At 47.3% G+C, this 16552-nt stretch overlaps 1 protein-coding gene across 3 annotated transcripts in view; it reads left to right on the top strand.

Annotated features, from left to right (window-relative positions):
* The window catches only part of CACNA1C (calcium voltage-gated channel subunit alpha1 C), a 665077-nt gene that overhangs the window by 565066 nt on the left and 83459 nt on the right, over window positions 1-16552 (top strand). For all 3 annotated transcript variants that reach the window (XM_019793444.2, XM_034646388.1, XM_034646389.1), the window contains 7 exons: window positions 416-503; window positions 1054-1161; window positions 2041-2093; window positions 2402-2548; window positions 3926-4127; window positions 5681-5839; window positions 6459-6569. In XM_019793444.2, coding sequence (XP_019649003.2) covers window positions 416-503; window positions 1054-1161; window positions 2041-2093; window positions 2402-2548; window positions 3926-4127; window positions 5681-5839; window positions 6459-6569 — 868 coding nt within the window. The remainder of the gene's footprint in view (window positions 1-415; window positions 504-1053; window positions 1162-2040; window positions 2094-2401; window positions 2549-3925; window positions 4128-5680; window positions 5840-6458; window positions 6570-16552) is intronic.

The raw sequence follows: 16552 nt of genomic DNA, 5'->3' as shown, positions 1-16552 counted from the left end.
TAATCCCTGCAACAACCTTATGAGACCCAATTTACAGATGAAAAACTAGGGTTCAGAAAAGTTAGGAAATTGATCCTCAGTGAATTGGCTGTCAAGTGGCAGAGCTGGGGTTTCTCTTTTCTTGTCTAAAGCTCCCCTGAGTAGCACATTATAGTGCTAATGACTTGTGGTAAATTGCTTTTCATATTATTTACACACCAACAGGAAGTCCCAGGGTCACAGGCAAGTTCTAGGCTCCTCTAGGGGGTGAGAGTTGGGAGTAGAGAATGGTCCCAGGATGAAAAAAATCCCCCAAACCTACTTTACACTTTCTCAAGTTCGCCTGGGGTCAGCCTATCAACACACCCCCTCACCACATTATTTCTGGCTCTACCAAAACCGGAGCTTACTCACCTGCCCTGTTTCCCTCTCCCAGGTCAAGTGCAATCAACGTGGTGAAGATCTTACGAGTCCTACGAGTCCTCAGGCCCCTAAGGGCCATCAACAGGGCCAAGGGGCTGAAGGTGAGAAGCATGGGCCTGGGTGGAGAACCAGCAGTCCAGCAAGCATCTACCTGGCTGTGGGTTGGCGAAAGTTAAGCAAAGGGATGGGGCGGGGGGTGGGCCTGGAGAGAGGAGAAATGGCCAGAGCAAGTGGCTGCTGTGTTGGAGACTGGACTCTCCTGCCTATACCACCAGTTCCACTTCAGGGAGAAAAGAACGAGGACAGGCAGCCATTCAAAATCAGAACTTCTAAGCAAAACTTTCACAAACCCAGGGCCCCACATAACAATGAGATCTCCATATTCCTACCCCTATAAAATGGGAAACTAGCCGGGCTTTTGTCCCTAGAGTCACCTAGAGCCCAACAGGGGACTTTGAGTTCCACTGGATTCCATCGCCATGTGAACCTGGGAAGGTGCTTTTCGCCTGTTTGAGTCTGATTTACCCCCTTTGGCAAAGGGGCTGCCCGTGCAGCCTCCTCAGAAAGGCTCATGGCTTGGCAAAGGGAAGCTCAGGCTGCAGGCACTTCTTGAACCCCAGCCCCTTCCCCCACCTTCTCTTCCCACCACAGCACGTGGTTCAGTGTGTGTTCGTCGCCATCCGGACCATCGGGAACATTGTGATTGTCACCACGCTACTTCAGTTCATGTTCGCCTGCATTGGGGTCCAGCTTTTCAAGGTAATGTCTTGACTCTGATCTGTGCTCCTGCTTCCTTCCCCTCCTGTCAGTATTCCTGAGAAAGAGAGCTGGCAGGTACAACCAAAAGAAGACAGAGGCCTGGGTCAGACTTGGGGTGAGTGGAATCTCCAACCACCCTCCTCTCAGCATCCCGCAGGGGAAGAGGAAGAGCCTGGAAGAAGGAGCTCTCCAACAGGCCAAGGACCCCTCACCCTCACAGTGCAGCCTGCCCTTGTGGTCCCTGCCCTTCCTTCTAGAAAAAAAGGGAGAGGGACTTTTATCCTCTGAAACCTCATGTCAGTCACCTGCTTAAAGCCCACAGTGGTCCCCCATTATCAACAGCACCAAATCCACTGTTCTCCATGTAGCTTTCAGAACCTTGCATCCATCAAGGTTCTCTCTCACTGCTTCCAGACAAGACCCCTCAGCTATGGTGAGGCCAGCATCCATGGTCTCTACTCTTTCTGCCTTAATCCTTTCATTTTTGCTGTTCTACCCTCTGAAGCATTCTTTCCCCTGCCCTCGCCCACCAACCATATAAATTCCCCTGATTTCCTCCCGTGTAATTTGTCCCTCCAAGCCCTGTTCCTCTTCTGCCTTCCTCAGGCCAGCCAAAAGAGTTCAGCTTTCATGGAGTAGAGTTCTCTTTTTTCTTTTTTCTTTTTTTTTTTTTTTTGAATTTCAGTGGTACTTGTAGCACTGAGCATCTTTATTCGCTGCCTGCTTTGTATATGAGAGTCATAGCTTCCTGATCTGATTCTGCTCTCCTTGCACTTTTCATCAATAGCACGGTGCTGGGATATAGAGATGATCGCTAGTCATTTTTTGACTGATTCATTGATTGATGAACATCTCCAATCACTTTGTTCTGCCTTCCAGGGAAAGCTCTACACCTGCTCAGATAGCTCCAAACAGACTGAGGCGGAATGCAAGTGAGTACAAGCTGGAGGACACCCAGCGCCAATGCTAGTTAACTCAGGGAGGTTGTTGACTTGGCCTTAGAGAAGGGACAGCCCATTCTTTCTGAGATGGCACTGACAGCTGGACTTTAACCCACGGGTAATGTTATCACATTGACATGACATGTAATATTATCTATTCTTAGAAGTTTTTCCCAATGGCTAGCACTGTGGGTTTAAGCCTGGCCAGTCTCATCCCACCCAGCAAGCCAGGAGTCCTTGGTGTGTCAGGTGTGAAGGGAGATGAGAGACCCGAGAATTAACTCTTCCTTCTTTCTCAGGGGTAACTACATCACGTACAAGGACGGGGAGGTCGACCACCCCATCATCCAACCCCGCAGCTGGGAGAACAGCAAGTTTGACTTTGACAATGTTCTGGCAGCCATGATGGCCCTCTTTACCGTCTCTACCTTTGAGGGGTGGCCAGAGTGAGTATACAATTCAAGGCCTGCCCACCCTGATATTAGAGGCCAAAACATTCCCCAAGTTTTATTGTTCTCCCACACTCCTTCCCAGAGGTCATACTTCCCTGTGTCCTTCCCAAGCAATGAGGGTTTGTTTCTAGAACAATCTGCATACCATGGTCACTGCTGAAACATAGACTCTTCTTTTTCTAGAAGATGTCAACATTTCAGAAATTCCAACCAGAAAGGAGCTTCTTTTAGCTCCCCCTCCCTACCTCAGAGTGAGCCACAGTGATAGGGTTCTTTGTCATTACTCTCATGGCATCTAGCAGTGGGGTGAGTTTCTCTAGGTATGAGCCTCTGGATTACCATAGGATTCAAGATTACTACTCCCAGCATGCACTCAATGTGGACAGAGATGGCAGAGATAATCTGTTTTTTAGACTCTACCCTAGTCTCCTTAGGAAAAGCCTTGCCTATAATTACAGTGAGAAGTAAGAAAGGGACGGAAGTCTGAGTACAAATTCCTCACAGAGATAATGCCTAGACCAGCCTGGTTGGCCTTTTACACTGCATCACCTCTAGGCTGTTCCATATACCTTGTATAGACATCTGCTTCCCCAAACCCCCCACCCAGTGTATTCCAGGAAAATTACTGTCAAAAACCCAGAAAATTCTAAATATTCCTAAGTCAGATTTAACACATGGATCTGAGATGAGGTCACCATTTTTATGGGGTAAAATATAGATAGTACCTAGAGAATAACCGAGTACTGTGCACAGTAACAAAGGAAAGAGAGGAGATAATCCCTGTCCATGAAGAGGAACAAGCATAATGGGCACATAGTCCAGGCCCAAATGAATATCATACGCATGGAAACTACCTAAATATGAATCCAAACCATTGTTGATGATCTGAATAAGCTTGGGTCATTTTTTATCTAGGATTTTTATCTAAATGGATGTTTGCTCTAAGATTTATTTTATGTTCACTATAACATCCTCTGAGTCTATGCCAGTTTGCAAAGCTGTTCCAATATTTACTAATGTTTCCAGTATTTGAAATCAATGTCCATGACTCATTTTACATTGAAATAATTATTGACGGTTTCAAAACACTGTCATATACATTATATCAAACACACTGCCAGGTAGGAAAGTCAGGCTTATTGTCTCCATTGTACAGATGAAGAATCTGAGACTCAAAGAGATTAAGTGATTTGCCAATAGTCCCACACCAGTAAGTGGCAGAGCTGGGACTTGAACCCAGATCTTCCGACTCCCAGCCTAGAGCTGTTTCCAGCACCCCTGATCCGAGGATCCCTAGCAACAGTGGTGCCATCATTCCACAGAGGTGACACTGCTTCTCCGCTTCTCTCTGGGGCCTATCTCCCCCTGCAGGCTGCTGTACCGCTCCATCGACTCCCACACAGAAGACAAGGGCCCCATCTACAACTACCGTGTGGAGATCTCCATCTTTTTCATCATCTACATCATCATCATTGCCTTCTTCATGATGAACATCTTCGTGGGTTTCGTCATCGTCACCTTCCAGGAGCAGGGGGAGCAGGAATACAAGAACTGTGAGCTGGACAAGAACCAGGTAGCTTCCTAGAAAGGAGAGGAACAGGTGGCGGGGCAAGCGGGGAGCAGGGCTATGTGAGAAATGACAGCAGTTGGAAACTTGTGGCCCACCTGGAAGAGAGGCTGGGGTCAGGAGAGAGATCCATGCAGACACTAAGATCATCTATCTGCTCCTCAATGAAGGTAGAGGGCTGTCAGTCTTCTGGAAGGGCCTGGACAAAAGAAATTCAAATCCTGGATCTGGCAAATGCATTCAGCCAACAATTATTGGTTAAGCATCTACTTAAGGAAACTCTATGATAGATTCTGTGGGGGGAAAACCTCATGCCCTATGTCTGAGAAGCTGACAAGTCAGAAGGTGCCCACATGCATTGGCACATTGATAATGAAGGAAAGAAACCAGAGCCATGAGGGAGTGAGAGTTTCAGGGGTGGGGAAGAGAGGGGTCTTAGAAAACCACTAGTAAATGGTTTCTTAAATAAAACACAAAGGCCTGCACATGAGGTGGAAGCAAGAAAGAGGCTTAAGTAGGAATGATATGGGAATGCCAGGACTCTACGGTATTCTGTTGGCCTGTGAGAAAGAGCTGGCAACTCCATCAGTGAGGAATGAAGCTGTTACAGTGGGCTGCAGCATGTGGTCACTGAGGTCACTTCCCCAGCTAGGATCCCCGATGGGGAGAGTCAGGGCAACTACGTCCCTGTCCATAAATGACTTAAGTTCTTGTATGGGAAAGTACATGGCACAAGACATTCACCTGCACATCAGTTAGGCCAGCTGAACCCCTCATGGGTTTTGATGTCAACATCTTGGGTTTAGACTCATCATTCGGGCTGTTGTATGGCCTTTGGATTGGAAGTAAGATGGGAAAGAAGGAGGCCAATTAGAAAGTGTAGATGAGAAATGATTAGTGGAAGTGGACAGGATAAGAGGAAATAAAATTTGTCAGGTCTGGAGATTGGGTGTGGAGGCTGAAGGTAAGTGAAGAGGCTGGAGTGACTCCGCAGTTTCTGACACAAGAATCTGGGCCCAGTGCAGAGAAAATGAACTGGATCTGTCCTGGAGTCCCAAGAATCTAGCCAGCCCAAGATCTGATCCCCTATCCTTGAACTATGTCTTCTGATCTCGTGGACCTGGGTAAATAAGGAAGATTGACTTAGGACAGGAAGGAGAAGTTGAGAAGTGCCCCAAGGAGAGTCTGTGGCATAGGAAATAATCAATGAGAAGACCAACTATCTGTCATTCAGTAAGTATTTATCAAATGCCAACTAAGTGTCAGCAGTATACCAGGCATTACCAAGTTGAAAAAAGGAGACACAAACTCCTTAACAAAATCTTGGTAAGGAAATTGACTAGAGGCAATGCTTTCCTTGATTAAGGGAGTGATAGAAAAAAAAGCCAAATAACATCTCAAACCTGTAAATGAGCTACGTAAGTAGATTATTTCTCTGATTCCCAAGGTTTGTAGTTTGATCCACATGCCACCTCCTCTGCCACCCCCACACACATCAACCTGGTTACTAACCCCCTCTCTCTGTTCCCGCCCCACCCCTCCTGGTGCCTCCTTCCCAGCGACAGTGCGTGGAATATGCCCTGAAGGCCCGGCCCCTACGGAGGTACATCCCCAAGAACCAGCACCAGTACAAAGTGTGGTACGTGGTCAACTCCACCTACTTTGAATACCTGATGTTCGTCCTCATCCTGCTCAACACCATCTGCTTGGCCATGCAGGTCAGTCCGAGGGGGGCCCTGGATCCATGACACCTGCAGGAAGGAGGATGGTAGGGGAGGAGATAAAGTGTAGAAGAGCTGCATGGTTGTCTCCAGTGTGTCACCTTCATGTTGGCCAAGAGAGGCAGAAAGAGCAGAACTGTCCTCTTTTCCCAGCTGGAGAAAGACAAGTGTCCCTTCTCAAGGATGAGCTCCTCTCTGGGACCTTAGAAGAGAATCCATAGACGCCTGGGTTAATAAAACATTAGAAGAGTGAAGGAAATGGAGAACAGAGGGGGAGCCTGAAGAGTTTGTTATTGTGAGGCCTGGGTATAGAAGTTGATTCTATATCCACCTGTCTTCAGGGAGGTCAACTTGTGCTTGAGCTCTCTTGAGAACTGGAAGTCTCCATAAAGTTGTCATAACCAGTCAAAGCAGGAACACAGAACTCTGCCAACCTGTGTTTTCAGAGCTAGCAGAGAAGGGAAGAATTTGCAGGATTTCCTGAGTCCACCTGGCTGCCCATGGAGATGTGAATGGCTTTCCAGGGCTCAGTTCAAGGAAGATCTCTGTTGAGAGGAAGGTGGTAAGGAGTAGGGATGTCCCTGCCTCATTTTCACAGTCCTTCCCCTCCCCTCAGCACTATGGCCAGAGCTGCCTCTTCAAAATTGCCATGAACATCCTCAACATGCTCTTCACTGGCCTCTTCACCGTGGAGATGATTCTGAAGCTCATTGCCTTCAAACCCAAGGTAGGCCTCTGAAAAAGGTATCTGGTCTGCAGGCACTGGAGGGATGGACAAGGGGGCGTGCCAGTACTGAAAGAAGGAGAGTGAGGGGCAGAAATAATCAGTGGAAGACCCCATCTTCCTGGAAGATAAATGGTACAACTCCTAAACCTACCAGGATTTGCACCAGGACAACCCCTTGAGATAGAGTCTCCACTCTAGCCTGTGCCTGGGAAATACAGGAAACAGATTCCTCCCTGCACTAAGCCTCTTCTTCCAAGGAGGCAGATGATGGTCCTTCTCCTCTTTCCCACCCTGTGTCCACCCTCTTCCCCCAGCACATAATCTAGAAGAAACTATGCCCACAGACTGGCAAACCAAACCAAACCTCTTCACAACCAGCCCCCCAGATTCACTCAGGCTGCTGTTCTACTGTCCTCTCACTTCATCAACCACAGAGCACCCTCCTCATAAAAAGCTCAGCTAGGGCTTCATTTGCTCTGGGCTCAGTTTTCCAGCCTATGGAGTCCACCTGTTCAGATGCTACATCATTGTTCCCTTGCACTTTCCAGTACAGGAAAGGCAAATGTCTGTGGCTTGCTACTTGTGAGCAACTTCTAGGGAAAAAAGGCTGGGAGAAAGAGTAGAACCATTGGCTGAATGAGGCAGGATAGGAAAGGTTGAATTGCCTGTCACTTTGGATTTTCTGTGCCCTCCCTAACCAGATTCACCCCCATTCCCCTGGAGAATGGAGGAGTAGACTGACTTGAGCATCATCTTCTACCCCTGAATACAGGTCAGAATCATTGGCATCCACTGGCCTGGGATTTACAACACAGGCAGCTTCTTCTGAGGGAGGGTATAGCTACAACTCCTTTGGAGAGCGATGAGAAGGAAAGAGTTGATTCTAAGAGAATTATATGGCTACAGACTTGAGGAAACTTCTCTAGCTCTTTGAGCCTTCTCTCCTCCTCCTTTACTAGTTTATACAGATTCAACACAGATCAACAGGAGACAAAAGGGAAGGGTCCTTGTTCATATATTCCATTTTTATTCAAATTTTTACTTGTCCTGGAGTTAATTGGGACAGGGAGAGTACTCCTTGGCTCTTGGATCCATATTCATTTAACAAGATGTCTATCATCTTCTTTGAATTAAAGTTCAACTAACATTTCTGAAGAACCTACCATGTGCTACACATACCCCATTGCATGTAATCCTCAAAACACCCTCATAACACAGGTATTAACGTCCTCATTTTAGGGAAGAGGGAAGTGAAGCTCAGAGCAATTAAGTGTAATATTAATTACACCATTATTAAGTGGCAGAACTGGGAATAGAATCTGACTTTATAGTTGATGTAATTTCCACCATGCCAAGCTGTTAGCAAGCACCTTCCATGTCAAGTGTTCTGCTGGGTGCTTTTCAGAAAGAGGGAAACAGCCTGTGAGGGACTTCAAGATAAAACAGACAATATTCTTGCAATGCTGATTCCTTCCCTCAAAGAATGCCTAGGGATCTTGGCTAATTTTCAGAGAGTAAGACTCTCTGAAATGTCATTTGGTGATAATAATGGTGCTTCCTACCTCCTCCAGGGCAGTAAATACACTCTTTCCACTTTCCCTTCCAAGCCCAGTCCCATTCAGGGGCATAAATTTCATCCTGACCCAGAGAAACTCACTGAATCTCCCTGGTCACCTTCCATAGGGCCCATGGTACCTCTGCTTACCTGTGGTCCTATTCCAAGCCACGTGGCCCAGCATTTCTGACAGGTTCACAGCCCACAGCACATGACTGGTGACGCCAGGAATGCAGGATCATTGCCAAGTTGAGCTTCAGTTGCAGATGATAGCCTCTAGTAGGGAAACTGGCATCACTTTCACCTAGTTTCATGAGACATAGGGTTTACATATTTCAAAGCCTTGAGTCATCCCACAGTTGACTCAGATGTGTCTCTGATGATATCTGATGCATTCTGCAGAGCACTGCAATGGACTCTGTGAATTATTCCTCATGACCACAGAAGATATATTGGGCAGACCTGCCCTAAGAAGCAAATGAAAGTGATCCCTGCAGGAGCCTCAGATTGAAAGACAACCTTACCTAAGTCCTGCAGATCAAGGAACAAGCCATTTCCTAGGAAGTAGCTAGCTGTGGTGGTCTAAACCATAAAGTGACTCCTAGTTTCCTCAATCCCTAGTTTTCTGTTGTGATAAGATGGAGTAAAATAAGAAAGACTTCTCCCAAAGAAGTAAGAGAGCCATCCTGGGATCGTTTGCATTTCACACATGCCAGGGTCAATCTGTGGTGTAAAGAGAAAGGAAAATGGATAATTTCTGTGAATATCTCTAAAGGGACTTCTGGCAATACAGGGGTAAGGGTCACTGGACCTGTCCGGCTAAAGAAGGTTGACCAGTTAGGACTTAAGGAGAATAGGGTGCCCCGGTTTCTCATTAAGGTATGTTCTTCGTTTAGGGAATAGACTTCAGGAAAAGAATCCTCCAAAATTTCAGGCAGAAAATCAAACCAGAAACAACTTGAAGCCCTGGTAGAAATATCTGGGTGGTTGTGGCCCAAGCACCAGTGGCTTCTGAAATATAGAATAGCTTTCATATCTCACCATTAACTGAGATTCTCTTCAGTACCTTTTATTTCACTGGCATGATTCTTTATATATGATATTAATGAGTCTGCACTTGCAAGTACTGAAGGAATTTGGTGTAAGAGGACAGTTAGACAGCAAGGATGTAGAAGACCGGCATCAATCGTAGCCAGGGAGACGTTACCAGAAGTTCTCACTGCTTGACTTTTCTTCTCTATCTTTTCAGTCTCTATGATTGGTTGGTTGGTCCACAGGTTGGCTGATCACTTGTATCTTGTTTCATTCCTTCATTGTCTTCGTGGTGATTGATGTTGCCAAGTTCTTCATTTCTGTTCTCCTCACCACACTATGGAAAATCACTTTACTCAAGTAAATCCCTGCCTTAAATCCAACTGCCCTGCTCCTTAAGTTGACACTCTATTCCAATCACACCAAAAATTATGGGTGAGTATAAACCAAGTTAGAGAAATTCAGTCCCCCACCAAAACATCAGGGATCTGTAGGGAATGTCTGAAGCAAATGCAGTAGGTAATAGTATTATTGATTTCAACACTTAAGAGCAAGCCAGAGGAGATTGCTTCCCTAAAATAGGAGACACTGAATGGTACCTGGGTCCTACATGCTTGTGTAGGACCAAGTTGGTCAGCATGGAAAAGTCTTTGTTAGAATTATCTGAAGGAAACTAGATAACTGGGTTGTTGTCCTATAGTGAATTGAAATGCATCAGCAAAGACAGAAAAAAAAATTTAAGATACACTTTATGATAAGCACTGAAAAAATATCTAATACCTAGAAATAAATCTAACAAAAAATGTCTAAGACCTCTATAGAGAAAAAAAATTTCATACAAAGGAACTAAAGAAAACTAAGTATTAAGTTGAGAAATATATTGTATTCATGAAAACTCAATATTATGAACATGTCATTTCTCTTCAAACTGATCCATAAATTCTGTACAATCCCAGTGAAAACTCCAGATTGGACTTTACCCAAAGTGAGAATGGAAGGAGAAAGGGAAGCCATCAGCAAACCCTTTCTGGCTGATAGGATGGCCCTGGGTGGTCCCAAGGTTTCAACCCACTTGGGCAGCTCTGACATCACCATGGAGAGAGAGGCAAGAACCTGGTTCCAGAAGCAGTGCCAGTCACAGATAAACCACTGTTAACTATAGGTTTTAGTACCAGAAGAGCTGATGATGTCACTTGGTTGCCTGGGATTTGCTGTTGACAATGACTCAGCAAGCACAATGAGGAGGGGAGGAGGGAGCGGAGGGGCTCCTGGCTTGCCCTCCTCAGCAGAAGTCGGTTCGCCCAGGAAGGCAGGAGTTCCCCCAGTGAAAGGCTCCTGACTCCTGTGCTCCCTATAAACTTTCATGTGGGTCATGGAGGAATGAAGATGCAGGTCTGCCATTGCTGAGATGTATCTCGGGCCCCTTGGCTGCTGCCCACTCCCCATCTCCCTCAGAGGAGGATACTGAGGGGATTTGACCCTGCTCCCTCTGATCAAAGCCTTGGCCTCCCCTTTCAGCTTTCTCCCAGCCTGAGAACAGTCCAGAGAGGTGAACAGAATCAAAGTAAAGTAGCTCATTGACCTTCCTGACACTCCAGCCTTCTTGAATAAGAGCAGTCAAAACCTTGGGACTTACTTTCGTGTTGCAGGACAAATAGGACCCAAAGGCATTTCAAACCGAAGGGATGAAGTGAGGCCTCTGGACCAGCTCTGTCTAATAGAACTTGCTGCAATGTTCCATATGCACTGTCTACAATATAGCCACTAGCCTTCTGTGGCTGTTGAGCACTTGAAACATGGTTAGTATAGCCAAGGACTGGTTTTTCAAATATATTTAATTAATTTAAAATTACATAGCCGACTGTGGTCGGCAGCTGCTATATTGGGCAGCACAGCTCTAGACACTGATTCTATCCCATAATATTCCCAGCTTCTGCTGTCCTCTGTCTTGGTTTCTTCAGCCCAGCTGCTCTGGCTACATGAAGCCAGATGGTTTTTCTCACCCTCCCCACTCTCTCTCCAGCTGTTAATTTTCTACCAGAAATTGACTCATCGTGGTGGAAACCCTCTTGATAGGGTAAGACAGTCTCTTGCTCTAGGATCCCACAGTGTGGATTTTCTCCTGACTTGGCCAGTCCTCGCCATCATCCCTGGACTTCCCCAGCCCTTGTCAGCTGCAAGTGCTGAGGCTCCTTCTTTGTGGATCCTGTCACACCTGGTTTCTGAGCTCAGGAAGGCCCTACAGAAGGCGGAGAAAGTGCCCTGGCAGGTGAAGTCTGGAATTAGTCTGCTGCTAGGGGTTGAATATAAGGTGTGTCCCTGGTGATCCCTGGGGTGCCCAGCTACAGTTTTTCCCAGTCCATTGGACTTCAGACTAGGTTTCCTGATAGTGCTTTAGTGCCCTAGTGAAACTGAAATCTGAGAGCCCTAAGCCCCTACCCAGTTCTTGCCTGACCCATCCTCAGGGTGTAGAAACTTGTCCTTGCGCATCCCAGTTGCTGGCCAGAGACTTGCTGCCCAACAGCTTTGATGTCACTTCCAAAGGGGGTGCCCAGCCATCCAGCCACATCATTTCCCTAGCTCGGCCCTGCCTAGCATCCTCACCCTGCCCACTGGCTTCTACTGCTAGGCTCTAGCATGCCTGGTAACTGTCTGGGGCTGTGACTCCTGTCCCCTGCTCCCAACACAGAGAACTTTCCCAACATTTTCATAGTGTGAGCTAACAGTAGGGGAAGTAATTCAGCTGCCACAAAATTGTCTCTGCTTTGGGGGCTTTTTTGTAGTCCCTGTTATCTTTCCAGAGAGAGGACATGATGGCATTGAATCAGCCTTTGCTGCTTCTTGGAGGACAGAGAAGCAAAAAGAGGGTGAGGTTGGAGACAATGGCCAATGCTGACAAAGCACGCAGCTCCTCCTTTCCTCAGTCTGTTGTCCCGAGGAGTCCATCAGTGGCCCATGCACACTTCCCTTGGCTGGGAGCAAGGGATGAGTCATAACTAAAGGAAGCCTGGTTAATGAGATGCTCTGAGAATCAGAGCTGCTCAGGACCATGGAGGTCAAATGCTTGTCAGGTCCCTCCCCATAACCCAGCATGTGGCACAGCCTCACTGTGGTCCCACCCACATGAGCAGCCACCGGGCTATGAGAAGGTAGCGATAGGGGGTTCTCCAGCCTGCCTGCAAGAGGGTGCTGCTAGTCTTGTACTTCCCACACACAAAGGCGGCCTTCCTCTTATTGTTAATCGTGCCTTGCACAGTGCAGGGGGTCCCATGCTCCGATGGTCCCCAGAGCAATCTTTTCTCTGCATACTCTGTTGTTCTTAGGAATGATTCTTCTCTTCGGAAGGATTGTTGGCCCTGACATGGGTGGGCACAGACCCTGCCAAGGTGAGGAGTGTTTGGGGATATTCTAAGGCCATGATCAAGATGGAGCTAATTTCTTTTCACTGGGCTCGTGGCAAGAGACAGATGTGGGCTAGGTCGGGGCTCCCATGTGAATAGGCAAAGGGAAAACTGGAATTGGGGAGGTGGATGGCTAGGAAGCACTCAGAGAACACTTGCAAACAACTTTGCAGTCCAATTTCTCAGTCTACCCTGTCAGTTCTATCCATGCCTAGAAGTTTCTTTCCTTAAAGATCCAGCATCTAGGGATGCATGGGTGGTTCAGTCAGTTAAGCATGTCTGCCTTTGGCTCAGGTCATGATCCCAGGGTCCTGGGATCAAGTCCTGCATTGGGCTCCTTGCTCAGCGGGGAGTCTGCTTCTCCCTTTGCCTGCCACTCCCCCAGCTTGTGCTCGCTCTCTCGCACTCTCTCTCTCTCTGTCTGACAAAAAAAAAAAAAAAAAAAAAAAAGATCCAGCATTTGGCTTCCCTTTGGCAAATACCTTTCCACACACAACATGAAGATGTCATAAATATGCCAGCTTGGGGTTCTCCAGGGACACACGTGCTTTCTACGTATGCAAAGGGGCTTCTGAAGCTGAGGGTCCAGACTGTGCAGACCTAGACCCACTGTTTTAGGGGTTAGAGCCCTTGTCCTCCATAAGCAAGCTGCCTCCAGGGAAGGGACCACTGTTCTGACATTCATGAGGCAGAAGGAGAAGCTGAGAGAGCATCTTAGTGATGACACAAGCCCCAAGGCAAGTAGCTGATCTGCTTTTCTAAACCAGGGAAGAGAAACCATTTTTACCAAACATGAGCCCTGCCTACTTCCCTACTCAGGCAGGGTGTCATATCTGGACTATGTATTCATTAGCTTCCAAAATCAGGCGTGCTCACTGTCTGCCAAAGGAAGCAAGCGGGGGGCGCGCCAAAGGATAGGCTCCAAAGTGTTGCCGACTCTGACAGAAACAGAGCCACAGGAGAAAGGGACACATGAGCTGGTGTCCGAGAAGCTGCTAATCGGCAGAGGAGGTCTGTCAGCTGCCACCAAGACCCTGAGCAACCCCTCAGGGCCCTGGGACAACCCGAACAGATGGAGTGAGAAGGGTGGCAGGGCCAGGATTCCTGTAGGTGCCGCAGCACAGCGACTGAGGGGCCGAGACGAGCCTGCAGGCAGCATTCCATCAGGCCTGGGTCTGGGTCTGCCCCTGGGGGCGACTCCCTACCCCTGGCTGGAAGGGACGCTCTACCCAATGCCCTTCCACAGGCTGGCAGAAATTTCAGTACTCTTTCTTTATAGCCCAGTAATGGACCAGGAGAAGGCAGGTGGAAGTAAGATGACCAGTAGGAAAAGATGTAAACCAGGGCCATTTCCTCTTCTTGAAAGCTGAGTATCTTCTAGAAACTTGGTTTGTTTTTGCCAGATGATCACATTGCCAACTAAAATCTACTTTCTTTCCGTTATCTCTGGCTCTAACTGTGCCACTCGCCACCAAGTCAGCCCTACATTTCTGTGTGATGCAATCATTTTTGCAAGGCTTTATTTTTTACCAAGCAAATTTTGCTTTCTTTGCTTAATCATCCACCCCTCAACAAGAGAGAAAATGCTGGTAGATTGAGAACCAGGATGCCTATCCCCCCCTCAGCATCAGGGAGTGAGTTGGGGGCAGGCCGGTAGGGCTATAGTTCCTACGTGCAGTTCTCTGCATGGCTCCATGTCTCTGTAAAGCAGGGAGACTAGCTTCGCAGACTGTGGGAGACAGAGTAAGGTGATGCCTGTGTTCATCTGTTCAGACTGCTAGAGCACATACCACGGACTGGGTAACCTACCAACAACTAGAATGTCTTTCTCACAGTTCTAGAGGTTGAAAGGCCAAGATCAAGGTGCCGACATGGTTACCTTCTCTGGTGAGGGCCGTCTTTCTGGTTCACAGCTGACACCTTCTCACTGTGTCCTTACGTGGTGGAAGGGGTGAGGGGTGAGGGAACTCTGTGGGAGCTCGTCTATAAGCGCACGAATCCCAGGGATGCCTGGGTGGCTCCGTTGGTTAAGTGTCTGCCTTCGGGTCACGTCATGATCTCAGGGTCCTGGAATCGAGTTCCACATAGGGTTCTCTGCTTACCAGGAGTCTGCTTCTCTCTCTCCCTCTCCCTCTGTGCTCTCTCTCTCTCAAATAAATAAATAAATAAATAAATAAATAAATAAATAAAAGCTTTTAAAAAAAAGCAGGAATCCCATTCTTGTGGGCTCCACCCTTGTGATCTCATCTCCTCCCAAAGACCCCACTTCCTTTTTTTTTTAATGATTTTTTATTATATTATGTTAGTCACCATACAGTACATCCCCGATTTCCGATGAAAAGTTCGATGATTCATTAGTTGCGTATAACACCCAGTGCACCATGCAATACGTGCCCTCCTTACTACCCATCACCAGTCTATCCCATTCCCCCACCCCCCTCCCCTCTGAGGCCCTCAGTTTGTTTCTCACAGTCCATAGTCTCTCATGCTTCATTCCCCCTTCTGATTACCCCCCTTTCTTTATCCCTTTCTTCCCCTACCGATCATCCTAGTTCTTATGTTCCATAGAAGGCCCCACCTCCTAATGCCATGTCTTTGAGCACCAGGGTTCCACCATGTGAAATGGGGGATGGGGGACACAAACATGCAGATCAGAGCAATGTCTAAAAGGAACCGTTGGCTTCTGAGGAAAGTGCCATCTCGATGGACCATGACAGGGTCCCTCAGCCTGGGGACGTTGCACCCAGCCCTCTAACTCAGAAGAAAGGAACCTCCTACCTTACCGTGCCCTTCTTGTCCATTATCATTTTAAAATGGGCCCTTTTGCAGTTCTGGTGTTCTGTCATCTCTCATCCTGGACTTGTTGATTCCATTCCTTCACACAGATTTCTGCTGGACACCATAGTATAACTCCAAGTCTCGTCCTAATGCATCCTTGAAGTTAGATCATAGAAGATGAAGCATAAACCATGCTACTAACATCTCGAAATATCACTCACATTTTCCTGTGACTAAAATGACCCCGTTACTGGGACAAGATTGGAGGCCCATTTCTGATCATTTCCTCTCTATCTCTGTCCGTAGGCCTTGTCTTTCTTTGCATTATTTCCAGAACTCTTTGCCTATATGTTGTTGGGCTAGTGTTTTGTTGCAGGCTAAGGTTCACAAACAGCTCAGCAAATATCATATTGAGCGCCAACATGGCAGGCACTGTGCATGGTACCAGGGACACCACGGTGACCACAAGCAGGCTGGGGAGCACAGCCTTGCTCACTTCACCTTTTTAGAACAGACCTCCCTGACTTTGGCTCACTCTTGGGTCTGGTAGAGTCCTCAGTTCACCATCACATCCATCCCTGGAAAACCTATTCAGCCTGGTACTCCTGTTCCTACTTAAGAAGTAGCAAATAAACACATGAACCCATTTTGTATCAATTCCAATACCTTAAATTAAGTAACACTAAGAAACAAGGAGGGAAGGAAGTAATACAGATTAAGTGTCTGAAGAACCAGACATTACAATAGATTTTTTTTTTCGGTAAAGATTTTATTTATTTGACAGAGAGAGAGAGCACAAGCAAGGGGAGCGACAGGCAGAGGGACGGGGAGAGGGAGAAGCAGGCTTCCCGCTGAGTAGGGAGCCCGATGCAGGACTCGATCCCAGGACCCTGGGATCATGACCAGAGCCGAAGGCAGACGCTTAATCAATGGAGGCCCCCAGGCACCCCTGCACTAGATTTTCTCCATTCACTGCCTCAGTCAATCCATGAGAGGAGCGTTATGGTATTTAGGAAACCAAAGGTCAAGGAAGAGCTAAGTCATGTGTCCAGGATGGCAGAGCTCATTTGTTGTTGTTTTTGTTGGGGGATTTCAATGCAGGTTTAGGTGATTTAAAAGCCAAGTTCTATCCACCACCCCCTCGTTGACACCACAAATGTGAACAAGCTGAGATTTTTCTGTGCACCTAGTGGGTCCTCAGCAAGTGTTCACACTCT

Source organism: Ailuropoda melanoleuca, chromosome 16, assembly GCF_002007445.2.
Source record: "Ailuropoda melanoleuca isolate Jingjing chromosome 16, ASM200744v2, whole genome shotgun sequence".
Classification (NCBI taxonomy): Eukaryota; Metazoa; Chordata; class Mammalia; order Carnivora; family Ursidae; genus Ailuropoda; species Ailuropoda melanoleuca.
The sequence above is the reverse complement of the archived record's forward strand: the minus strand, read 5'-3'. Positions and strand labels throughout refer to the sequence as shown.